The following is a 27007-nucleotide window of genomic DNA, read 5'->3' as shown; positions in this document are numbered from 1 at the left end:
CCACTAGGCTTTTGTTTTTCACAGACTCTCTCCTACGAGCCTTTTCTTCCTCACGCACCCTCCTTTTCTTCCTCTCTGTCACACACACATCTTTTTATATCTAATTCTAGGCCTGAGACGGTGTCAGAGACAGGTCAATATAAAACTCTCTCTTCCATAGCACACAGACGGGCAAACACACGTACTGCATATAAGCACGACCAAAAGAGGAAACCTCTCTAGTTTGAACCTGAAGTATTTATAACATCTGGATCCTTCTGCACGCCTGCCAGGACCCATTACAAGACACATGGGCAGCCGCGCACCGTGCCTGTGTGTAAATATAGCCCTGAAATGAGGGCCTGTGGCAACCAAACCTGCAATTTTGACGCAGCTTCCAGCTTGACTGGTTGGGTGTTTGCCCCGGTTGCCAAGGCAATGGGCTCACGAGTGAGTGTTTCCTTGTGTGGTTCAGTCTGACCTTCCTATTGGGACGGCTCTGAACCAATCATGTGTGAGGGAGCCATGTGTTAGACAAGCTGTGATTGGCTCTCGTGGTGGAGACCGGACACACTTTAATTAAGTCGCGGTGGATCAACAACACTGAGTTGTGTTTGGGTTTGGAAAAATTATAAACAGAACACAAAACAAATTAAAAATACTTTCTCGTGTCAGCAGCGTTTTATAGAGCGGTGGTTTTATGAGCTCTATTAAAGCAGAAAAGTCTCATTTAGCTTTAGAATAAAAACGTACCCAGTTTCAGTTTTCACCTGAAGAAGAGAAGTGAGGATTTACTAAATGCTTTTAAATCAGGTAAACAGTGCTAGGCCATACATCTCAATACCATATATTATTAACCCTATAGTAAATTGTTGGTGTAGTTAATGTCTTAAATAAAATCCAGCCATTTCCATTATAATAGGAAACTAGAAGGGCACTCAGAGAGCACAGACCTCCACCAAGGCCAATAGTCATGTCTTCTCTAACAGGGGTTCTCAAACTTTTTGGCGCCAGGGACCCCTTACAGGGGAGAACATTTTCCAAGGACCCCCTCATGATCGTAACACCGATTAAGCATATGCTTACTGCCATTTGCACTCTTGGATGCCACTGGAATTATTTGTATTGTAAACATTATCAACCTAAATACTTCAGACCTGTTTCATAGTGATAAACAGAAAAACATTTCGACTTGAATAATGTTAATACCACTTATATACTTTAAAACAGATTTTATTCAAATTGCTTGAGGACTCAACTTGACAGCATTTATACCTTTCAAGTAATTGATCTTAAAAACTTTCAGGAAATTAACAGCAGCAAGACAGCTGCAGGAACGGTTCGTTGCGACCTGAGTGAGTTGAGTGATTCATGACAGATTGACGTCATGTGTCACAATCAGATCAGTTTCTATTGGTCCAAAGCTAACATATGAGGGAGTAATGGACACAATATGCTTGTTTCATTGGCGCAAATTGTCTTCACCTGTACACATGCAATTTTGAATGATACAGCACAATTTTATAATTTATTCTAAATTTATTGTAATTATTTCGCGGACCCCGAGGCTATGGTTCTCGGACCCCCAGTGGTCCTAGGACCCTACTTTGAGAAGCACTGTTCTATAATATGCTGATCTGAATGTGCAACCCACATGTATGGATAGATTTATTCATAGTTATTTAAAACAGCTGTTAACAAAAAGCTATTTTCCCCAGAAAGAAATGATTGCTTGTTAATGAGTCTGATATGAATTACTTGTTCTTGTGTTGTATCCACATCCGCTCCAGATTTAATGGCTTCAAGGGATTGGAATAATTTTTTCCAGGCGTTGGTCAAACTCTCAGGCCTTACCATGGGAACAGAGTAGTCAAAAACTTTGAGGGGGTGGGGGAGTATTATGCTAATTTCAGGCTTCATATTTCACTCTGTGATACCTGTGGAGTAGCTTAGCATAATTTACAGTAAAAAAAACTCCTAATTTTTCTCACACTGGTGCTCTGTGCAGGCCCTCATACAGCCTCTGCCTGAAACGACTCGGTCAGCTCTGTCCCTTTAAGAAACCCCGCCCCTACAAGCCCGCTTTCTTCTGATTGGCCAGCTCTCCAAAGCCTGCCTTAGAAAAAACTCTGTGAAACCTGGCGTTCACAGCAGCCTGCAGACTGAGCTGAGAAGCCTGGGGATTACTCCAACATACTTTTACCTACAGATTTTAAACTTCACCCACGTTTAGTCTGGACGTCCAACATTGTAACATTGTCTTAAAACGTGAAACAGCACAGTACCCCCTCTTTAAACACTCCACGGACGATTAAGGCCTCCACGTTGTCCATTAATTCCTGATAATGGACGCCTCATCGGGCATTATTCCTTACGTGTCTCACATATTCAATACATACTCAAAACCTGCTTACCTTAAGTATGTATTAAGTAACTGGGACATTTAGATCGTAATGCACTAAGCCTGTAGGTGTTAACAGTCAAGTAATAGTAAATGAAGTGATTGATCTCGACTCTCACTGTCTCCTCTCCTCTCTCTGTTCCTTACTGTGTTACACAAACACAGTAAGCAATCTCCTCAATCAAACCTATTGATCTCTCTGCATGGCTGCATGTCTGAATCAATCAGCTGGCAGATCCTGATGGCTGATGGACCACACAGTCGGACCCTGGACAGAATCTCTGTCTGGCCTTTACATCAGCCGGGGATCTGAGCTTTACATGATTACTGCTTCTTACAGGAAATGCTGTTTATGCGTTGTGCAGCAAGTCAACACTCGGAACGAACTCGATGACTCTGATTCTAAATCAGGGGGATTTTCGTTGGCAAGTAGGAGTGCGTCGTGTTAACATGCGAGGGGGGAGATTGAGGGATTTGAGTATTTAGGAGAATTTTGTGTGGCGTGAGTTTTCTATGTATGTACAGTATGTCACTGTGGTTTTAACCTTCATTTACACATTTAGGGACAAAATATTGACCTAAATATTTGCTGTAACTTGGCACACCTCTCTTGTAGTAGCTACGACCAGTATAAAATGATATTAGTGACTAACTCTCTCCTCAATGTCTTATTTTGGAGGGATATTGACTTCCTATGGGGCTGGATGCAGTTGCACACACATATCCCGTGCACACACAGATATACACACTCATCATCATTCTGTAGTCCGTGTGTAAACCCAGATTAGCAGATGATAATTCGCCGTAGGGGGGAGATGGGGTGTATAAACCAGCAAATGCTCATTAAAGGACAGACATGGAAATCTGGTGATGTGGCCCACAGCCCAGGGCGAACACACACACACACACACACTCCTACTGTACACAGAATAATCGGTGTACACACATGCATCACACTTAATAGTAAAAGAGGACGTATTAAACTGTTCTAATCATCTCTTCTGTCTCTCTTTCTCCTATGTGCTGACAATGATGTGGTGATTATCAGGTAAGTCATATTTTCCTCTCTGACCCATATAACCTTTTTCTGTCTGTTTGAGCTGATCCCAGATCAGACCTACTGTACGTTGAAAACCCTTCAAAGCCTGCCAAACGCTGCAGTCGTGTTCGAGCCTGTATTTAATCGCATTATCGTGCGTTTCCTGCTATAAACACAAATCTCTGACATGCATCGCCCACCTTTTTCTGTATGTATCCTATTACCTTTGTGTCATGGGAGTTAATCCATGCATGCGCGTACTCGATGATGACACAAAGAAAAAACAAGTGATTTTAAGGCGATGACCTTTTTCAGTCACCTTTAGAACAAATCCAATCGTGCGTGTTATAGTCGTTATAATATTGTTATAATGTGTTTAAAATGAAAGAGGATTTTCTCAGTTCCAGGTTTGTTCTCATCGCGTGCCTATCTGTTCGTGTCATGTTTGCTACAACAAGCTTACCGCTTATCTGCGTGTGATATTTAGTTTTTATCTCACGCTGACGCACAGCTCACAGCTGACAGTAACAACATGTTGTGTTTTTGTTGCAGCACAGTGCAGTACACTGAGCTATTGTTCTAGATAAGATGGCTAATATGGGGGCTGTTGACGTGACTCAGTGCTTATGATAGAGTCTTATTGTACACAGAGACTGATTTTCTGACAATGATGACAGCGGACAAAGTACAGTAACAGTACAAGACAATATTTGAACCTGTGTTGTCGTTGGCAACCTGCCAAAAATGTAAGTGGTAGGTTGAACAAAATGAAGAGGATTTCAGTAATAGTATTATAGTAGTCGCACATTTAATAGTACATTTTCAATATAGGTAAAATAATGGATACAGACAAGCATGAACATGACTGAAATTATAACAATAAACGTAAAGAAATAAATAAAGTATGATTGCAGATGAATGAAAAAGTTAATGAATGGAAAAACAAGATAAAATGCTACTTACATGTAATGTTTGAAGCCATTTCCATACATTTCAGACATTCCTGACTTTTTTATTGAGGATTTAAACATAAAATATTCAGTCTTTTAAAAACGTATACAAATAGAATGTATAGTGAATATACAATAAAATTTAAATAATCATGGTTTAAAGTGGCATAATTACAATCAAAGAAGCTTTCTTTCAAATGTATCTGTAATTCCACACAACTGTAATCCCCATAATATAAGTCACAGTCTGTTTTTGTGGGTATACCAGAGGGGAAAAAGGTTTTCTATAGCTATTTATTAATAAAAAATTTCAATTTATTTTCATTTAAAACGTATTCAAAAGACACACAAATTACAGCCTGCCATCTGTTTTCGCCATGTTGAGTTTGCAGTCCTGCTAGCTACCGGTGCTATAGCTAGCGGTAGCTGGCAGCCTACGGTAATGTTGATTGTTGTGAGTGTAGTGGCTGCAATGGCGATCATGATGCCGCTTGTCGGTGACAAAGCTTTAGCTTTATCATCGCGTCATCGTCTGGGTAAAATACCGTAACAGAATAGAATACCTCTCTCTGCATTTAATGCTGGTATAGTGGTCGCACCGGTTTACATATGAGAAGTTTGTCACACTGAGGTTAACAGTTTTCTTTTTACTTGCACTTTACTTTTATAAATACTCCACCTCATCCACCTCTGCCAGGCAAAACAACTTAATGTTATTTTATATGCAAATGGTTAACATGAATAAAAACATCTTTTAGCTGTGACCTAAATGACCTTGATATTCATCAATGAAAAATACAAATAATAACACTCAACAGTTCAGTGTCTCGCCCTGGCCTTAAATGCATGGGCTCATAAATACCATTTGTTGAACATGCTTGGACAAAAACAGGGAAGAATTCCACGTCTCTGTGTTTAACAGCTTTGTGAGAGCAGCGATTAGACAGACCTCAAGTGTTTCCTCAGAGTTAAGGGTTTTAAGATGACGGTTAAAGTTAGAGCCAGTTTGGACAGCACAGCATCCATTAAGGTGGAGGTTTGACGGAGTCGGGTTTTATTGTCTGGTCAGGTGGGTCCATTCAGGGATTTTAGTGTGCGTTTTAATTGGCGATAATTTCCAGGGTTGTGTTTTTGTGGCATTTTATGCACTCAATCTCGTAAAGGGGCTCCAAGTCTCACACACACGCGCGCACACACACAAATCAGGCAGTAATTGGTGACATCTGGTCGAGGCAGACGTGTCATAGCCTGCCAGCCGTACTGGGGTGGGATTAACATGTTCATAACACACACACACACACACACACTTGGACTGTTCATCATTCACTGATGTCTGTTTGAAATCTGCACTGCTGTCATGATAGTGTAATGTCCATATTTCACTATTTCCTGGACTTTATTTGTTCTTTTTGGGATCAACTGCTGCGGTATGTTTCAGTGTCTGATTAGCAGATGTGATAGAGAGAGTTTGTATGAGGTCACCATCATATATACTGAAGACCTCTATAACCAAAGGTTAGTCGTTTAAATGTCACCGTATAATTCTTATAACTGCAGTTGTTAGTGTGAACATGATACTTTTGAACCGTCACCATTGCTATAATTACACTTATAGCAGGTTATAGTGTTACAGTGTAAGCCATAATGCCTATAAAACAGCTTGTTTCTTGTCATAACTTTCTGAGTCTTACATTATACCTGGTTTAACGAGGCTTTGGTGTTTTGTACCTTTGAGCTCCACCAGTCCTGTAAGCAGTAACCAGCTGTGTTTTTGCAGTGTAAGAGGAAGCCATTACAGAGCCTCATTGGAAATCAATGGCTTTTTGTGTTCTGCTATCTGCTCTGGAGTGAGTCAAACTTGGTTTGACACACTCTCCATGTCACGTTGTTTGGATTTCGGCTTCCCACAGTCCCCATTAGGTTCACTTATGCTATGGTGCTAATTGTGTATTGATTTCCCATTTGATGTTGTTCCACGGTTTAAAAAAGGATACCTTGCATACCCATTATCACTAAAGCCCAGGTCTATGCGCTCTTAATAGTTACACTGTCGTACCCTTTGAATGTGAAATAGAAGCAGCAGCTTAATATAACGTCAAAATACCGTTCCACTTCGGGGTTTGTTTCCACAGTCTGTGAGTGACTCAGTACTCCCGTCCATGTGGGATGCACCCAGCTTGTAGCTGCTCCTGATAGCAAACAGTTGAATTGTGGGGATTAAAGTGATTATATTTGATCAGCGCACAATGGATCGGCCTCAAGCCGGGGCCCCCTGCCTCTCTCTGAACTGCTGACTGCCCAGATTCTCTACCATCACAATCCTCGACAAGGCTCGCGCTCTGTGTGTGGGTGTATTTTTCCCTCCTGCCCGAATACGAGCCTTTATCTTATTTAGATTAATTAACATATATCTTCTTGTGTGTTAAAGTTGATTAATCACACAACTCATGTGATGACAGCAGCTTAGACTGAACTTTTAGGTGGCGATTAAGCTTCTGTTTCTCTAAATCTCAACATTAATGTGGGCGGAGAGATGAAGGGGGATTGTCATCGTGGTGGAGAGACATTCAGAGAGAGAGGGGAAGCCGAGTGAGGGGAGGGGGGGTCGCAGGGCAGTTTCCTGCGGTGTAGAAGTTGGCGAGCTGCCACTCAGAGCGTGTGTGCATGTGCAGGGGAGAGGAGGGAGAGACAGGGAGGGAGATGGCGAGAGAGGCAGCGGGACAGAGGAGCGTGTGCGTCGGGATCTGTGCGTCCGTGTGTGAGCGCTTTGACCGAGCGGAGTAAGGAGAGACGGAGCGGGGGAGAGGAAAGGAGGGCAAGAAGGTGGAAAGAGTGAAAAGGAAGAGAGGAAGAAGCCGGTGTTGTAGCTGAAGGATAAATGGAGGAATAAGTGAAGAGCCATGTTCTGTCTGAAAGGTAAGTGCGAGTGTGGGACTTTTCCCTCAGACTTTCTGAGACAAAGAAAAGTTGAACTCCATCTCTGTGTGGAAACTAATCTCTGTCACAGCGGCTTCCTCCTCACAATATCCTTCCTCATGTGTTTTTCTTTAGTGAAGGACACCCTCCTCCGTCTTTCTCTCTTTAATCTTTTCTTCCTTTATCCCTTTTTTCTGTCTCTGACACGTTCAGGTTCACTGACTTTAATCATACCTCTCCTTTTGTCCTCCATCTGTTTGCTGTTTGATCGCGCTTCTTCCTGGTTGCTCTCTGATTCATACTTGACTTTAGGACTCTTTAGGGAGGCACAAGTATTAAAACCTCTGTATGCAACTCACTAAATGAGCTTTTATCTTACAGTATTCTACCGGAGATGAAAGATGTGTGTGTGTTTGTGTGTCTGAGTGTGTTTTCCACATTAACAGCTGGCAAAGCAGCAGTTGCTGGGCTGCTCTCCTGCAGAGTGGAGCCATGTGTTGGCCTTTACTTTACTGACCAGTTAGAGTGAGATAAGAGGTTCCTCTTTTACTGGCAGATCCATTTTGCATTTGCGTCTGTTGGCACACACTTTGTTTAATTGCTCATCTATGAAACCATATACTCTCCCCTCTGTGTTTTACACACAACCCTAGCTTCACCATAATCTGTGTATTAATGAAGCAGAATTAAAGCTGCACTGGGGTTTGCATCAGGAGTTCTGCTTCCATTGCTCTTGTCTCTTGCACAGCTGTAAGAACATCATGTTGGCAGCGCTACCGTTCATTAATGTTATATAAAAGTTAAATTTACTTCTGTGATTTTAAAGATCGTTAAATGTGAATATTTGATATGATGCACGTCTCAAAGTTGGAAAATACAATGTACAATAGCCAAGAAGAAGTTAATCACATATCGTGATGTATCGTTATATGATTGTCTTGCAATATATCAAATTAAACGCTGTATCATGATATCGTTGCAATCCTGGGCCACCCATCGTATCGTGAGTTCCCCTGCAATTGCCCCCCCAAATAACCGTAAAATCCAGAATACAAGTCGCACCGGAATATAAGATGCAGTCTGTTTTGGGGGTTTCCCAGAGGGGAAAAAAGGTTTTCTATAGCTATGTATTAATAAAAACCTGTTTACAAGTTAATGTATTTTCATTTAAAAGACATTAACAACACACAAATTACAGCCGACCATCTGTTTTCAACATGTCTACCAGTGCTGGTAGCTGGCTGAGGGTGGCAGCTGCAGTGGCGATCATGACGGTGCATGTCCGAGACGAAGCGTTAGCAACAGTCAAGTTATTTGTCTTCATTTAAAACAAAAACAGCGGCTCGGACCGGAAACAGTTTAATGCGGAGATGTGACGTTACCACCTAACAACCAGATAGCACCATCGTCTGGGTAAAATACCGTAACACGATAACATACCTCTCTGCATTTTACATTGCTTTATAGGACGCAGCCCACTTCTTCGATGAAAAAAACTGTATTAAAAGTGCGTCTTATACACCGAACTTTACGGTAATTACCTCTTTGTAGTGTTATATTGCCTTATGTGCACTTGTATTGCCCGGGAACAGTCGCCCTACATTGCTTTGTGCAGAACAAACTTTGATTTGGAAAACATGTGAACTTCTAAGTTGTAAAATATGTGGGCCAGCAGATGCAGTAAAACCAGGAACAAACACGGCGCTCGGCTCAGCTCGGCTCACTCTAAACTGTTCGTATCTCAAAAATGAGGAAATCGTCCCTCTTGTCAATACATTTCGTCGTCTGTAGATTTATCACTTCCAAAAAATGAGGTAATATGAAGTGAGCGCTGCAGCCATATGTAGAAATGTCCCAGTGCATCAGCTGTACGCAGTAATTTATGTTGTCAGTAACACATTTTCCACACTGTGTGACTCTGGCTGGATGTGGAACATAGAGAGAAACAGATGTAGATGTGTCAGAGGAAGACATTCAGTTTTGTAAGATGAAGTAACAGACCAGTGTGAGCAGGAACGCCTGGTTTAACGTTGTATTTGACTTTATTAGACAAACCAACAGGTTGTTTGCTTCATATCATCCAGCACATTGAATACTTTACCACAGTTAATGTTTAAACATTAATGCATAAAAGCTGCATTTATGACAAAAAATCTCCACGACCAACTGACCCAAATACTGTGCATTACATTTGATCCCACCGGTAGATTACTCCACGTTGCTTGCCAGACACAGAATGTCTGCTTATGTTATGATTTAAACAAGTCCTCTCCGTTTGAGTTGCCAACTCTGGAGCAGATGTGACACATTTTCAGCCCGTGTTCCTCCACATCCAGCTGTGGCCGCAGTGGATTCTCATCTGTTCTGACCACACACTCACTCACCCCCTCCTCCTCCTCCTCCAGCTGTAAAGCCTTGCATTTTAGTGCAAGCTCTCTGCTAGCCAGCCAGACCACTTGGTGTGGCTTTTTTGGTAAGTTACATAAGTTATTTCAGCACTTGAGCTCCACTCCAGCAGAATATGTTAGCGGAGACATTAGACTGAGTAGGGATTAGCTGGAGTGATTTTGGAGACCTTGTTCTCCCTTAAATTAGAGGTTTCCTGCAGTGTGGGGCGCAAAGAAATGCAACATTTCTGTCCGTATTAAGATCCACCAAGCAAACATACTGCGGAGATTTCATCCGACTCGTCATGTGAGGTCAGCTCGGGCCATGTCCAATCTGGAGGAACACGTCTTTGGCTGAGTGGAAGTTGGTCCTGAGGTCTCCGGTTTTGTTTACAACCCACTCTGATTGCAGTTCACTGGGTGTGTGAGCATTATAGCGGCTTAGATGTTGTGGTTGTTGACAGCAGTTTAAGGGGAAAGCTCAGATGTACAGATCCAGCAATACACGGATAATTCTTGACTTGAAAAAATATTGCAAGATGTTGGAGGAGGAAGCACGAACTTAAATTAATCTGAGACATTTCACATTTTTTAGCAGCCTTCTTTTAAACTTCCTCCTTGTTAACCAGACCTGTCCTTCAATAACCGAAGCACCTGTGTCGTGAGACCCTGACCTCTGTGACCCCAGCCTGACCCTCTACCTTCCCTCTGGTCTCGTGTGAAGTGGTGTTGATGGATGTTTTCACACTGGATGTGGCAGGCTGCTTATCTCCAGTGGAGGGGAAGAGAGGAGGACAGGACTGGAGAGAGGTGTTGAAGTGTTTTCAGTGTGGGTTCGCTTGCTTGTAAAGCTACGTAAAATGATGGTGGAAGGGTTGCGGACACTTGCCAATACCGGACTTTAAGTGGTGTGACATACCAAAACATAGCGAGATATCTGATCTCCATTGATTATTTCAGCTTTCTTTAATAAATATGTTTGTGTGAATCACAAGATAAAGTCAAATGTTACCATTTAGCACTGGAAATAGAAGTTGGATTTCAGGGATTCATAAAGATCTGCAGTTTAATGTGTTAGCACTTGCTAATATCTTATTATCAGCTTATCAACACCATCAGTAACAAACTTTCCTTTAAGTTTATAGGTATAATCTCAAAGATTTCAGTTTTGCTCTCTTTGGCAGCACCTGTGGCGATAAACAGTAAATGTGGGAGCGCACTTCCCAGATATCCAGACAGTGTCGCATGTGTGACGTCCACGGTTGGCTCCAGTTGTAACTCTTGATTTTCCTCGCTGACGGTCGCTTTCGTTTTTAGACTTTGCCTTCATCTGAGCGTTACATTAGTTTCTGTATCTGTAAACAAAATTTTAAACCAATGTTTCAAATAGCGTCAAAAACTTTGTCCATGTATTGTGCAGTTTTTGCTTTCTGAGATGATGCAAACGTGGATAACTCGGCACAAGGATTTGACCTCTGTAAACAAGTCAAACTCGTCCGAGATAAAGCGAGACTTCTGCTCTTGATATCTAAACAATAGAGGGTGAAGTTCCTGTCGTCTGTGAATGCACTCTGTCAGGACTCCAGTGAATCTTTTGTCTTCTGAAAAGACTTAAAAAAAACAAAAGCTTTTAGAGGTTTTGGAAGATGTTGCAGTCAAAAGAAGACTTACTGTATTTTTAGCGCACAACAAAGCATATGAGGAGGAAAGCTGTGATGTGTTCAGGGACCACGCTGGAAAACTTTTGTTGTGGGAGAAGTTTGGAAAGACAATGGCCGACTCCCTGTGGATGACTTCCCCAGACACAGGGCTAACCCAGCGTGCAGGTGCTCCTCTCACTCCATTCACTCCTATACGTGTCCATGGTTACCATTGTCCCCTTCCCAAATGCCTTCCGCTTTGGCTTCCCCCACGCACACACACACACCAGAGACACACACAGTCCACGTGCACATGTGTGTGTCTGCAAGCACATAGGAGAGTTTATATGCACACAAGCTTTACAAACATATGTATTGATTTATATTCAGTATGCACCAAGTAGAACTCACTGCATGGAAATGGATGCACACACACACACACACAACCACACACACATACATCCTAACTTCCCCATTCATGCGCAGTGAGTTGTGAGAGTCTGACCGCCGTGCATGCTGGGTTCTGGGCAAGACCTGATCATGACATTCACTCAGCATGTGTGTGTGTGTGTGTGTGTGTGTGTGTGTGTGTGTGTGTGTGTATATATTTACCACCACAAACATGCATGAACCTGCGTGTTAAATGTCAGTAATGTATGTCCGTCTGTGCGTCACAGTAAGAACACAACAACCCCCTGTTGTGGTGTTATGATGCTGTTATACATGCAGGTCTGCGTGCCTGTACACCCCCTGATGTCTCCGTGTGAACCGTACGACCCGCTGTGCCTATGTGTTTATGGATGTAGGGCAGCGACAGTGTTAAGTGCAATTTAGGCCACAGTCAGAATCTTTTGGCGTGCCCTTTGGGCTACGTGTCCACACACTGTTTTGTATGTGTGTGCGCGTGTACAGTGGTTTGTCCATTATGTTCTCTATGTGTGTGCAGTGGTTTTTGGTTTTGTAATCAGCTTGTGTGTTGGCAGAGTCAGGACGCGGTGGAAATGATAACTATCGGTAATGGCTGTTTTAGCCTGTGGCTATCTGCTGAGGTTTTGGCAGGGTTACGTATTGCACGCACGCACACACACACACAGACACACAGTTTCTGCCCTTATTTCCCAAAATGTACAATAGGTTTATAAGTGTACAAAGGCTGCAGCTAGCGATTTTTTTTCATAATAGAATAGATGAATGTACCGTTTATGTCACAGACTGACTTTTTTTTTATCATAGTTTAAATAAATTGTGGAAATATTATTTACTGGCATTGACTTAAAAGCTCCTGTGAGGAACTCTCAGTTTGTCTTGAATTTGGCGCCCTTTTTGGACGAAGCCATACCTCTTATCTCTTTGCTGATTTTGTCCTGTACATGCTTAAGGTAGCAACTTTAAACTTTTTCATTTTAATGAAAAAAAGTCTATCTATCGCCACATGAGGTTACACAATGGTGATGGAGCCTATGGCCCACTGATGAAAGCCTTTGCATTTGCAGTATTACAGACTGGGTGTCTTTCGCGCAAAAAATCACAAGCAGCGCCCAGTGACGCCTTTTCCATCAGCGGCTGCTTTTTTTTCGGTCTCTGCAAGTGTTGCGAGTAAACAGTAATCTACTATGGCTGAACAAACAAAGAAAAGATGGATGACTACAGATACAGCTTCAAAAATAAGTGAAAATCCAAAGAAAAAGAAACAAACTCGACGCTCAGATGAAGGCAAACAGTCTGAAAAGGAAAGCGACCGTCAGCGAGGAAAATCAAGAGTTACAACTGTAACAAAGGGAGCCAACCGTGGACGTCAGGTTAAATTGGGAAGTATCCTCCTGCAATTACCGTATATCGTCAGCAGGGGCGCCTTTTACTTTGTTTTGTTTTACTTAAATTGACATCTTGTAATGTCTTGAATTCATTTTTAAATGTTATCAAACAGAGAGAGGCATCAAATCTTCTCATTAGAGAAGCTTGTACCTGAGAATTCTGGTAATTTTTTCTCAATTTTTACCTGAAAAATGACTAAAACGATCGTTCAGTAGTCAAAATAATTAAGCATAATTGTTCTGTGGTTTGACTTTTTATTAGTTGACTTACTGTTTCAACTCTAAAGTCTTTATAAGTGCATGTAAATCACTCATGTGGGCATTTGTGTGTCTGTGTTGTATGACATCACCACCAGAGGGAGACAATCACCCGACTATTCTCAAGAACCACTTTAATATTGTCTGTTTATTTTCATTCATTTTAGTGTCTCTGTATCTTCTATTGGTTTATGGGCCTCACTGTAGTATCCGGTGTTTGTCTGGTCCAATCCGCTGGTGTTCGTCCTATTAATCTGGGCATATCAGTGAGCTTAACCTGCCTCACAGCCAAGCTGATTAGGCATCATACACACGCCATCACCTGGCAGGTTAGGGTACGTTTACCACTCCCCCTTTTCTTAAGTGTGTATCATCTCTTTGTTTGATCTTTATCTTATTATCTACTGTCATGTTACACCTCCTGGTCCTTCTCTGGGCTCCATCAAAGCTTTAAACAGCTGTTCAGTATATTTTTAACTGTATCTCTGCACTTGCCAACACCAGTCAGGTGAGGTTAAACCCGAGGCAGTATGTCGATATTTGCCCCACATGCTGCTTTCCACCCGCTCCAGTTTGCGTCACGAGAGTTCACCAGCTGACGCTCCCACACGCCAAGTCTTCCTGAATGTCCACACGCTGGAAGGTGATGTCGTTAATTATCTACAGCCTGCTTGTCCATCTGTGTTGTGTGTGATGTCTGTCACTATCGGAGACCGGGGCTGCAGGCTGGATAATCTGGGTTTACAGATTAGAACAGCGGCGTTGTGGAGCGGAGGAGAGAGAGGAGGAGGAGGAGGAGGAGGAGGAGCTGAGAGGAAAGGCCATGTGGACGCAGCTGAACAATGTTGATGCTTCTGTGTCAGATAGGAGAAGATGGAGGACGGAGGATGCTCTGAGACACTTTTCTGAACGCTCTTTTCTCCGTCCATGAACTCGTTTCTTGACTTTTTGTGGATGCTCTTTTGCGCAATTTGCGGTGATGCTTCTGGGTTGTAGCAAAGGATAACACAGCGTTTAGAAGAAAAACATGCTTTAGCCACAAGTATTTCCCATAAGGCCTTGCTCTTTGTTTTTTAAAACCTGATTTTTGCATCTTTGGAGTTTTTTCTAAAGTTCTTGTGGCCACTTTTAGGGGTCAGAATCCGTCTTTCTGCAATCTACCGGGTTGTCTGCCAGACGCCTGACAATCATGCAGGATTTCTAATCACTTTATGCTGCAATACTTCTGTGGAATATTTGCTCTGGAGTTAAATCTTGTAATCTAACACTGTGCACAGCCTCCCTTTGTCAGGCGAATCAATGCAAGTCAATAGAACCCCCTGAGAGAGGGAGAGGAGAGACAAAAACAGAAGGAGGAGACAGAGGGGGGGATCGGGTCCCCTGTGGGTTGGAAAAACCTCCAAACCTCCGTCCGATCTGCCCAGAAAGAGAGGGGGAGACCTTTTGAAGCTTTGGGAGCAAGAGGGGGGAAGGTCTTGCATCCCACCACCTCAAGTGCTCTCGTCCAGAGAGAGAGAGAGAGAGAGAGAGAGAGAGAGAGAGAGAGGGTCGTGCAAGAAAGAGGAGGAGTTGGGGGAGCTTTGGTCCTGGAAAGAGCAAGGGAGGGGGCGTTGGGTGTTGGGTGGGTGGGGGGGTTTTAGCCGGGGATGATCACATACGTGCACTGCCTGTCCCCGGAGCGGGTGGTCAGCTGCTGGCACAGGGCCTGCTATGAGGACCCCGCCGGCAAGAAGGGAACCCAGAGCTCCATCCAGCACGCCAACAGCAAGATGGGGAACAGCCTCCAGAGCGAGGCCTTCCCCAGCCCCAGGCCCGCCCGGCCGGAGGGATGCCTGCGCAAGCGTCTGCTTTCACTGTCAAAGGTCCATCAGAAGCCGGACTCTCTGTGGACCCCCAAACCGCTGCACGGACCGGTCTCTAAAGGGTCACCGGGGAAAACGCTGATGTTCGAGGATGGCAAAGGTACAGACCAGAGAGTCGTGTTTGTTTGCTTAAAGTTTGAACAAAGTGTCTAAAGTTGAAGCTGCATTCTGACTGTGTGCTCCAGACTCCAGAGTAGCTGCGTGCTCTCTCATTTGAACTCAAAAACAACATGATTACAGGAGTTCTCGCCTTCAACTTTAAACCTGCTCTGCCCAGATAGCAGCCCCTGTGTGAGCCTCTTAGTGAGACTTAGCAGACTTAGCATGACACATTGCTGTTTCGCTACAGTAATGATTGTGGTATTTTTCCTGGGCTCCTGCTTTAAAGTGAACTCCAGTCACCTGAGCTGTTTGTAGGCCGTGTTTACACGCTGCTTGTCACACTGCTGGGGAGTCACGACACATGCTTTGGGAGCTTTTGCCAAGCTGGGCTTTGTCTCTTCTTATTAGGTGACTTCCATCCTCCTGTGACTGAGTGATCTGTGCCTTCTGTTGCTGCGTGTGCAAGTGTGCATCCTCCTTACTTGTGTGTGTGTGTGCTGGGCGTCCCGTGCGGAATCAATGCAGATTGTGGCTTTGTGACCTTTGGCCTTTGGTTTGTTAGTGCAGGGGTCCTCCAGGCACAAACAGGATGACAGAGAAATGCTTTAATGGTTAAATATATGAAGCACATGTGTGTTACCTCATGTTTGTCTTGGTTATATGCATAGTTTAAGGCCTTTCACACATTCATTCAGTCATGCACATGCTCGCATGTATCCTTATTTGCCTTAATGAATGAATGCCCATGTGCATGCCTGCATCCAGACCATGCCTCACTCTCCGCCGGGACAGTAGGCCATCATATCTCCCCTGGGTGGCAACCCCTGGGAAGAAGACACAATAGCTAGCAGCTGGAGGTGACGGGCCAGGCCTGCAGGGCAGTGTAACAGAGCTGACAGTGCAGGGGTGATGGAGCTGACTGGGTTACGGAGGTGACCCACTTTCACCTCCGCTACTACATAAAGGAGCCATCAAGAGGGAGCGCTGAAGGATCACTATTAAGTTGCCATAATACTGAAGGACATGCCATAACTCAGGGGAGATCAGAGGGATGCTTTTACTTTGAAATACAACTTTTATAACTTCTTTTTGCTGTTTAGTTTTTGTTTTAATATCTTTCTGAATGTAAACACAATCCCTTATTCCTGCTCGTGTTGCCTAACAATATGCCGCCAGACGATTGCGGCTTGCCTCGCGCCTGCTTTGGCTAACTAGCCGTGACAGCTCAAGATGTCGCCACCATGGGTACAGTATTGTCTGGGCTCTTTATGTTGAATCAACCTCCCAGTCGCTCTGTATTCATGCACCGCTGAACAGACGAGCCTGTGACACACAAACATGCTCACATTCTTTTGTTTTCCTGCCTCTGTGCTTCTCTTTCTACACTTTTATTTGTCTGCCTAACTCTCACATTTCTTCCAAATGTCGTCATTTTCTTCCAATCACCTTCCTCCTCCGTCATCCTATTTCTCTAATATCAGTTAAGCCGTGGAGCAGGTGTTTCACCGGATCTCCCGTAATCCCTCAGTGGGAAGGCAGGTTCAGCTATCGGCCAATCAGTGGCAACGGCCCCCGAGGGACGAGCACCTGAGGGAGGCCGCGCTGGTAGAGTAACTAGATGAAGCCAAATGAAATGGATTGGCCCCATTTATAGAAGGGAAGCGCTGCTGAGAATCAGTTAGGGTAATATGATTGTGGCGGTGAGACTCGGGAGGGGTTCAGCTCCCCGTCATCGTCGACCCGTCACAAATGCATGAATACATCTCATCATCTTTTAGGGTGGCTCCAAGATTTGGCACTTTGCAGGTTCAACTTTCATTACAGCCACACTGCATCAAAACTGTATGCAGTGATTGTAGTCTGGGCATGATATTAGATGAAACTGCATGTTTTCAGGTAGTGAAAGAGAAAAGAAGAGCCTCCTTTTGTCTCCTGTACCGAAGCCTTTTGAGGATGTGAAAGAATCAGGAAACAAGCTTAAAGTTGCCCCTTTTCTCTGCTCTTTATTCCTACTTTCCCACCCTTAAACCAGCCTACTTATTCAAAACCAGTGCCATAAACTGAGCAGCTAGCATTTTTTGCTAATTGACTCATCATTTCTCTCACCCTGTGCAGAAAACAATCTAGTCAAAGCAGCTCCTCTTCAGGGGTTTAGGGGTTTGAGGCCAAAACAGCATTCAAAACAGCACTAGAGGTTTGTTAGTCGCCCTCTCAAGGCTTACTACACTCACACACACTCAAACACAGATGAGTAAAGACAAGTGCACACTTACTCTTGCATGTGCATGAACCCCCACCCCAGTAGCAGGTTGGAGGCGGCAGAACAATGGAGCAGAGAGCATGACACACAGCTTAATGAGATGAAGAAAAGAAGGGGGTTCACACACACATGCGGGAATCGGGGGGTCAGGGGTTGCATCGGGTCATTCAACTGTAAAATAGGTTAAGGCTCTGTTTTCCCTCAAAGCAGCTCTGTCCGCTCCAATCTCTCGCTCCTCGTCTTCCTCGCTCTCATTGATCAAGTCTTTAACCCCGTTTGTGTCTGTGTGAATGAGAGCATGTCCGCTCTGAGCACAAACGCTGTCCTCTTCCCTCTTCACATCTTTTATTTACTACACAGCGTAGAGGAGGTAAACGGCGATCAGTGGGTAATAGGTAGCTGTGCGTCTAACAGATGGAGACCTCTCAGCTTGTTAAAGGACTAATAGGCAAGGGCTGGCGTCTGATTGGCTGAACATGAGCTCTTCCATCATGTGCGACCGACGACTAATGAAGTCATCACTGACAAATATTGGAGGGTAATTGAGTTTTCGTCTGTCTGCGTGCATCTTGGTTCTTTGTGTTTTTTATCCCTGTTACTTTTTAATCTTTTCTGCTGAGTTGTCGTTCCTGCAATTACTGTTAACAAGGAGGCTGTTTGAGTTTTATTAGTGGCACTCTTCTCTTTGTTTAGGGCTGCTTAATTATGGCTAAAAAAAAGCTCATGATTACGTCCCAAACTTGTTTTGTTAGACCAACAGCCCAAAACCAAATTGAGTTAATTTAAGTATCCTCACAGCAAAACCACAGCATGTTTGTCGTTTCACCCAAAAAATGAGCAGTAAGTAAATTTTCTGTCCGTCTACAACCAGTTTCAACTTTCACAGCAACCTACTTCTTCTTTTGTACTCCTGCTTGTGACAACATCTTGTACAGGGGTGGGACAAAATATCGATACGGCAATATATCGTCATCCTGGCTCGTGCATTACAATTATCTATAGGCTGGCGCCAAATATTGATATTTGAATTTACAAATTTGTGACGCTCTAAACAGATTTCCCTGCAATTCAGACTCACTGCGTCACTACTTCATGACTTGTCGTGGTGACAAAAGTCCCAATTTGTTTTTACAGTTGTTCTATAGTAAATGTAATTGACAGACTGAAAACACCTACCGTAAAATTCGGTGTATAAGACGCACTTTTATTAAATTTTTTTTTTCATCTAAAAAGTAGGCTATAAATACCGCTATACCAGTATAAAATGCAGAGAGAGGTATGTTATTGTGTTACGGTATTTTACCCAGACGATGGCGTTACAACTTCTCCTATTAACAATATGCCACAGCGCTGTTTTGTGTTTTCCTCGCTGTTTTAAGCAAGAAAAACTTAATTGTTGCTAATGCTTCGTCACGGACATGCACCGTCATGATCGCCATTGCAGCTGCCACCCTCACAACAATCAACAATACCGTAGGCTGCCAGCTACCTCTAGCTACAGCAGCAGTAGCTAGCAGCATTGCAAACTCGACATGGTGAAAACAGATGGTAGGCTGTAATTTGTGTGTGTTTGGAATGTGAAAACCGTTTTCCCTCTGGGATGCTCCCAAAAACAGACTGCGTCTTATATTCCAGATTTTACGGGACATTGTTTCATCTCAGTTTGTTTCAAATTCTGAAAATGACACCAAATTGCAGTAAATACATTAATCCTGCACTTTACCTTCTTAGGGGCATTTTGTTTTTATTCTTAATCAGATATCGTGATGTATCATTATATGATCGTCTTGCAATATATCAATAATGTCAGAATCGCTGTATCGTCATATTATTGTAATCGGGGGCCACGTATCATAAAATGAGTTACCCTGTGATTCCCACGCCTACTCCTGTATCTCCAAGTAAATAGAGCTTGATCAAATTTGACCTTGCCGTATTTTGTGTAAAATAAGTTTATTTTGAAAGATGTTTTTAGCCTCTAGATTTTATGTTTTCGCCTCATTTATGTCCTATAATAGAATATGAGAATCACAAACACTGAAGGCCTTTTAAAGGAAAGTAAAATGCCAATTTTGACATCAGATTCTGATCAGATTTGAAGCTCTCCTGCATCCTCGCGTGTGTCATTCGCTTAATAAATAGTTGCGATAGATAATCTGGTTAGATTAATAGAGTTGGTCTGGGATCAGATGTCTTTTTATTGGAGCGACTGGGAGCGATGGAGGAGGAGATCAGAGAGGAGTGAGTCGGGGGGGATCAGGGTTTATTTAAGGAAGGATCAGGTGTGAGGAAGCCTCCGAGCCCCATATGTGTACCGATGAGTTTTACTTAACGGCTTAATTATCACATCAGGACAGAGCAGGAACATAATCACTGCAATCTAGAGAGACATTTATCCGACCAGTGACCAAATGAGTCAGAGGAGGGAAAGAAATGCAGCCTCAGAACAGCTGAGAGGTGCTTACAGAGAGTATTACTGCTGTGTTGTTGCCTCCTGGAGGTTTGAAAGGTGTATTGCACCATATGGCAGCCAGACGCTGGACAACCTGACGCATCCAGACAAAAAGCAGTTTATTTACCGACTGTGTAAAAGTCTCTCTAAGTTAAACCTAGAAAATCAATTACATAATGAATGAAGAGTTGGTCTTAACACTTTCATAATGCCCACAGGCTTTGAAACCCAATGCGATTTGAAGGCTTAATCTGACCAGCTTTTTGCCCTCTTCTTCAGCCCCACCAGGTTAACTGTGGTCTTGTGTGGGTAATTGAAAAATCTAATTGTGCCGTAGTGCAGGATAAGTGCGTTTAAGCACCAGCCTCAGTCACAGCTCATTTCTTTAATGAGAGCTGCTATAAGACAGAGCTTTTTTTTCCACCTCATGCTGCTTCCAGTCTGCTGCTCGGAGGATCCTGGCTCCGTCTGCCCCACTGACCTGTCTGCTCTGTGTCTGCACACAGAGCTGCATTCCTGATTCATTAAAAGTGCATCTACTTTAAGGCCCAAAAGAAAGAAAAACGAGCTTTCAATCATTTGGGTAACAGTTATTTATAGCATAAGAAGATTAAAGAGGAAGTTCTGAAATAATTAGTTAAGAAAATCAAACTGTTTTGATAATTAAATAATTGTTTAGGTCATTTATGAAGCCAAAAATATTCTCTGTTTTACATTTTATAATTCAATATCTTAAGTTCTGAATGTTGGTCGGACATAAAAGCTGTTTAAAGATGTCATACTTTAAAGTTAAAATCTTGAAGATCTCATTTTCATTCTCTTTGGCGGCACCTGTGGTGATAAACGGTAATTGCGGGAGCACACTTCCCAGATATCCAGACAGTGTTGCATGTGTGACGTCCATGGTTGGCTCCGGTTGCAACTCTTGATTTCCCTCGCTGACGGTCGCTTTCCTTTTTAGACTGCTTGCTTCATCTGAGCGTCAAATTTGTTTCTTTTTCTTTTGATTTTCACTTATTTTTGAAGTTGTATCTGTTGTCATCGATCTTTTCTTTGTTTATTCAGCCATAGTAGATTACTGTTTAGTCAGAACACTTGAGACTGGAAAAGCAGCCGCTTAGCTCCGCCTACCCTCTCTGGCAGACCAACCACTGCTGGCTGATGGAAAACGCGTCACTAACTGGGCGCCGCTTGTGAGATTTTCCACTCACCCAGTCCATAATAATACTATATACTGCAAATGTAAAGGCTGTCAACAGAGGGCCATGGGCTCAATCACCATGGTGTTTCCTCATTCGGCGATAGAGAGAGACTTTGAAAATTGTCAAGATTATTACTTTAACTACACCAAAGTTACAAAATTTATCTAAAAAATAACAACAAAAACTGTTGAAAAATGTATGAAGTTTTTGATGCATTGTAAAAAAAGTATTCTTCAGTAACTCATTACTAAAGCAGAATTAGTAAAACAAACTTACTCAGCAAAACCACATTTAAAACAGTTAGAACAAGCTGCTTGCCTCCCTAACCCGTCTCATGTTCCATCACTCTAACTCTCATCATCCACAGACCCCTCCCTACTCCTCCATGTGCCCCGGCCCTGGCATCCCTCTTCCTGCCTTCTCCTCAGCCCCGGGCTCCTTTATGCCCCGATCAGCTGGAGGTTTCCATTAAGCTTCAGAAAACACAGCCAAGCCTCTGAAAAGCTCATGTCCCCCCATAGAGACTGATTATAAAAGGAGAGAGAGAGGCGAGGCGGGGGAGAGAAAGTGATTTTAAGAGCCTCTTTAAATCTGTCTCGTTAATGAGTTGTCCTCGCCATGGAAACGTCTCTTTTTGAGGGTTTCCCTCTCTCCACATGCGTAGATGGATTAGGGTTAAAGAGGAAAAAAAGAGTGGAAAATGTAGAGAAAGGGAAGCTGACGCCATTTTTGTTGCTTGTAAAACCAGTGTGGAGCGCGCCCTGGTGACAGTTTGCTCTAATTTTGTTTGTTTATTGCAGACGTTGCGTTCATAGACTGCTGTTAAGAGCTCTGCAGGGTGGCATAGAAAACAAATATAGTTGTGTCGGTTGTTGCTTCTTTCCACCACAAGGGGGTGCTATAACACAGACCAGCAGAGGGATGAAACTGGTGTCTTCAGTCCTTAAATTAAAAGTCGATCACGTCTGAATGATCGATCTCAACTGATGACTTTACACCACACACGTAAAAAAGATGGGTGAGACTAACTCATGGGATTATGCTAATTACCAAGTATAATTGGCTTCCTGTGGATTAATTGCCTATCAGACGTTATAACCCGTTTATCTGCACCAGAAAGAGACACACGAGGTGCCACCAGGAATTTAATTTGGTGTAATGGAGGTCTTAAATTTTGGGAGTATTTGATCAGGGAGCTGGTCTCGTTTCCCCCGGGGCCCATTAGGAGGGCATCCAAAGAGAGGCCTGCGCTCTCTATTAAAGCCTCCATCCCTCCATTATGTCTCTGATGGGGCAGAAGGGGGCGGGGCGGAGAGATGGACGGAGAGAGAGAAGGGAGGAGGAGGAGGAGGGTGGTTTATAAAGAAGTAAGGGAGGGGTTAAGTGGATTCGGGGTCCTGCTTTTTTTTCCCAGACAAGATCTCAACACTGGATTACCAATCTAGGAACACACATGAGCATGCACACACACACACACACACACACCTCTGCAAAGTACATCCCTGTTTGATAAGTCAGATGACACCACCAATCAGTCTCTCAGAGTGTGCGTGTGTGCGTGTGTGTGTGTTACAGTCGATACTGATCCACATCATCCTATGAGCACTAAGCCTGTCCTGAGACATATTTAACCCTATCTGTCTTTAACCTGGATTACAACACACTCTAATACAAGAGGAGGGCAGCATTAATACAGTGCAACCATAGAGACTGTAGTTCTAGTCTGAACAATAATTGAGAGCGATCCCATGTAGACAGGCACTGCAGCTACAGCCCTGACCTTTAACCTCCCTCAGTCATTGCAGAGTATCAATGAAATATTTCCATGATGACACTAACGTGGATTGTTATACTGCTCTTTATAGTGGTGTTATAAACAATGAGTCAGTACCATCCTCACTTTATGATGCAGTGGAGATCATCAGCCTGAAGGCCTGTGCTGCTGTCTGACTACAATAACGTCATACATGACATCAAGTTATGTCAGTAGTAGATGCACATTTGTGTATTGTCAGTATAATTGACGCAACCAATTTCCAATAAAAGGCTACCTTATTAGCTCAATTTCTTTACGTTTAATCACTAAAATGTCACAAAGGTGACACAGTTTTGGCGCAGTGGTGATAACGATGATGAAAATGAGGGCCACACCCAGATATAAAGCTGCACTTGCACACCAACAGGCTGATAAGCACTGGCAGGTGTTGTCCTTTGTCGAGACCATGGCGTTGAAACAATGTGATAAGTAAACTTTCTGTGGCATTAAGAAGGTGAGCAGGCTTGTCTTCTTATCCTTCCTGATGTTTTTTGAATGCCCTGCACCTACGTGCTGTGTGTATAACCACCCTCCTTCAGCAGTACCAAAGATTAAGAAGTAATCTGAAATCAGCCGATTAACATCATCAGCAATGGTAGTCTCAAAAATCAAGAGAGATTGGTTTGATATTAAGATAGATGCTAAAAAACATGGTGGTACATGAATAGAATAGGAGATTAGTGAAAGACAGCAGTTTATCAATAGATCCTGAGGCCTCTGTGAAACTTTGTTAAGTTTGTTTGCTAAGTTATTACTAGCGACTGCTGAATTGTATAAGTTATTGGGCCACATTTACATGGCAGTAAAATCCCAACTGATACAGTGAACACTATAAATTTGTGCGATGCGGACATAGTTAAAGCATTTTTCACATGAATTCTCCATACTGTGTGAATGTGATGTGGAACCTGCAGAGCATCCTCTTACAGAGATGATACATACATTGGAACAATGTTATAGGCCTGTTGAACAGAGTCAAATCCAGTCATGCAGTGTTGATGTGTTGGTTAATAACAGTGATCAATTCCAGCCTCCAGAACCGGCATCCGCCTTTAAATCTGACCCCCTGATTGAGCTCCCGCCTCCCGCAGGCTGATCGTCCTGCCCACTTCCTAAATTTGTGGTCATCGGTCAATTGGTTGTATTTCTGATTGTTGATTGGGTTGTTTGTTGTTGCAAACACCCCCCTTCGCCGTCCTCTCCCCTCCCCAAATGACCTACTGTTGCTGCACGAGAAACGAGGTGCGATGTGGGAAGTGTATCAAACGGCAAAGCGTCAATTTTGCTCCAGTTGTGGGAGAATTGTTGATAGTTGATATGTCTGTAACCCACTTGGTATCTGTCCAACGCACACACACGCACACACATGCGGCTTCCCTCGGTCGCCCCAGGTGGCTCGTTGCTTGGTGCCCTTGAGCTCCTGGAGGCACTTAACCTAAATTAGCTCAGCCTGCCGCTGTGCCGCTGCGCTTAAATCAGACAAGACCCTCTCGTCGGCAGCGGGAGCGGAGCGCGAGGGTCACAGAAACAGCGGCGGCGACGCACAGCTGTAAACGCAAACTATTGCAGCATAAAAATAAGCATTTATCACCCATGCTGATGTTTCGAGGCGTGGCATCGTGCAGTTTATTGGAAATTAAATCTACGGCAGAGTGTCGGCGTGTAAAATGTGCCGTGAAGTATTGATGCTAATAAATCATATTGTTAAAGCAGATGAAGTAAGTCTCCATCTGCTGTCGTTGGACGTTATTCACATTGCACTTTTAATTAAGCCTGTTAGTGAGGTTTATTTGTGGCCCTTTAAAGTCTGGAATTGCAGACACACACACACAGTCGAAGTGTGAACACAGTTTGAAGAACAGCTCTCCTCAGTGTATGTGTTTGTGTCAGATTTATTGCATTTGTGTGTGAAGTTAATTATAAAATTGGATTAATGATCGTGTGCTGCTATGAGGTAGGTGGGAGGAAAACACGCACACACGCACACAGGCCCTTAGGAGAGAAGCGCAGACAGCCCTGGTGTTGAAATGTAGGTCAGAAAACCAGCCCGGCAGCCCACATACTGCTGCGCGTGCCGGCATCCCTACATGGATGTTTGTATGTGCCTAATAAGGTGTGTTTGGTTACATGCTTGTATTCATCAGAACACTCACAGTGTGACCACAGGCACATTCACGTGTAACCTAAATGTGCGTGTGTGTATAAGAAGGAGAAAAAGACACAATAAGGATATAGGCTGCAGAGATGCAGTGTGATAGATTAGTTCCCCTTTAAGGTAAAGACTGTGATGTGTGATTAGGTCTGTTGTTTGAACGCAGCAGATCGTAGAAGCAGCTGCAGGCAGGCGTCACACATGCATACACTAAAAAGCATACAGAGTGATGTAAGCCATTAGAATACACTCGCCCGGTTCGACACACTTTGTGGTTATTGATGTGGCCGTCCTCAGAGGGTCCACGGGAGAGTGAGTCGGGCCAGGAGTCAATATGAGTGGAGACAGTTTGGCTGGATGGTAATGGCTCTTAATGTAGTCTGAGGGCAGCCAGGGGTCCATCTTTATGTTACACCACCACCAGTGGCTGGATGGAGGTTTCCACTGGGAAATTATGTTATGATAGCATGTCAGACACGTTACGCTAACGTAGTCAGAATTTAGAGCAGGAGAGGCTCGGATGCTAAGAAAACTGCTGAATTGGTTTTAAGCCAAGGTCAACTCTGAATAACATGTCTGCTGTCCTGCCACAGTGCTGCTCAGCTGTGGCACGTGTGAGGACGAAGGATGTTTCACCAGAAAGAACCACAAAGTCAGTTTAATTTGATCACAGGTGGACGGCTCTTAGTAAAGGTGTGAATGCACACGTAAAAGCAGTTATGATGCATTGAGGTCTGATCATCTGATTCATAGCCTGCGTAGACCGCTAAAACCGAACTGAAATGAGACGTCTGGTCTACCCTTGCGTCACCAAACGCCGCTACTGTCGCCTAGCAACAGATAGCTAGTGGGCTAACTAGCTAGCATAACTAGCGTCGAGTAAGTTAACCTGTTATTTTAAAGATAATTGCTTAAAGGGCCCTTTCGTTTTTTGAACATGTATCTCTAGCTAGTCGATTGACATGAAACCAAAAACTTTACATTTAAACATTTGTTCCTCGGCCGTGTAAGAGTCTGCCCTTTTGTTTAAATTGGCGCGTAATGCATCTCGGGATACGGTGGGCAGCGAAGGACGCACCCGATGGATCCTTCGCGGCTGTGGAAACGGAGGAAGCATTTGTCGGCCGCATCTGAGCCTTCGAATACGTTCTTCAAAGGCTAAAGCCCCTGGATTGGGACACAGCTAACATGTCTAGAACGTCCGCTAGCTGAGCCTCTGCTAACATTGGCTTAGCTTGTTTCTAGCCGCTATGCTTGTTTTAAAGTTAGAATTCACTCAATGTTCATCGTTTATGAGGTTTTTATCAGGAGCCAAATTATCGGCGGAGGTTTCCTCCTTTTCAAAACAAACCGACACGAGAATCTAAAGTGGTAATAACACTAAATAAAAGAGTTTCATGTGCTCCAAGCATCATGGTTGTTAAGATATTGAGTCTGGACCAAATTGTTGGACAAACTTACAGTCATCTATGAAACCACATTGATAACCTTACTAAAAAACATGTTGAGTCACTCAGATTCAAATTCTTTAGCTCCTCCAAAACCCAGGAAAAACATGCTCTGAATATTACCATGCCAACTTCCAAACTCTCCGTCTTCCACCTCCCTCCTGTTTCAGTGTCATGTTATTGTCCTGCCTACTTCAGGGGGGCGACAGGCCAGTGGGGTTAGATTACTTCAGATTTAAACCTCTGTTGCCGGGGGGAAATGGACGGTTAGCCACAAATCCATCTTGACGGGGACATAAAACAACTCAAGTTAGCAACAAAACTGCCAC

The 27007-nt window shown here is 43.5% G+C and overlaps 1 protein-coding gene across 3 annotated transcripts in view; it reads left to right on the top strand.

Moving 5' to 3' along the window:
• nhsl1b (NHS-like 1b) overlaps positions 1 to 27007 on the top strand; it is a 112112-nt gene that overhangs the window by 52443 nt on the left and 32662 nt on the right. For 2 of the 3 annotated variants that reach the window (XM_069657180.1, XM_069657179.1), the window contains exon 1: positions 7063 to 7285. The exons of the other annotated variant lie outside the window; for it this stretch is intronic. In XM_069657180.1, coding sequence (XP_069513281.1) covers positions 7270 to 7285 — 16 coding nt within the window. In that variant the 5' untranslated portion in view covers positions 7063 to 7269. Of the gene's footprint in view, positions 1 to 7062; positions 7286 to 27007 lie in introns of those variants that run through there. 3 annotated transcript variants of the gene reach the window in all.

This window comes from Semicossyphus pulcher, unplaced genomic scaffold, assembly GCF_022749685.1.
Source record: "Semicossyphus pulcher isolate SPU_LCO1_2020_fin unplaced genomic scaffold, fSemPul1.0.p SCAF_11, whole genome shotgun sequence".
NCBI lineage: Eukaryota > Metazoa > Chordata > Actinopteri > Labriformes > Labridae > Semicossyphus > Semicossyphus pulcher.
Note: the sequence above shows the minus strand (reverse complement) of the source record. Positions and strands in the feature narration are given on the sequence as shown.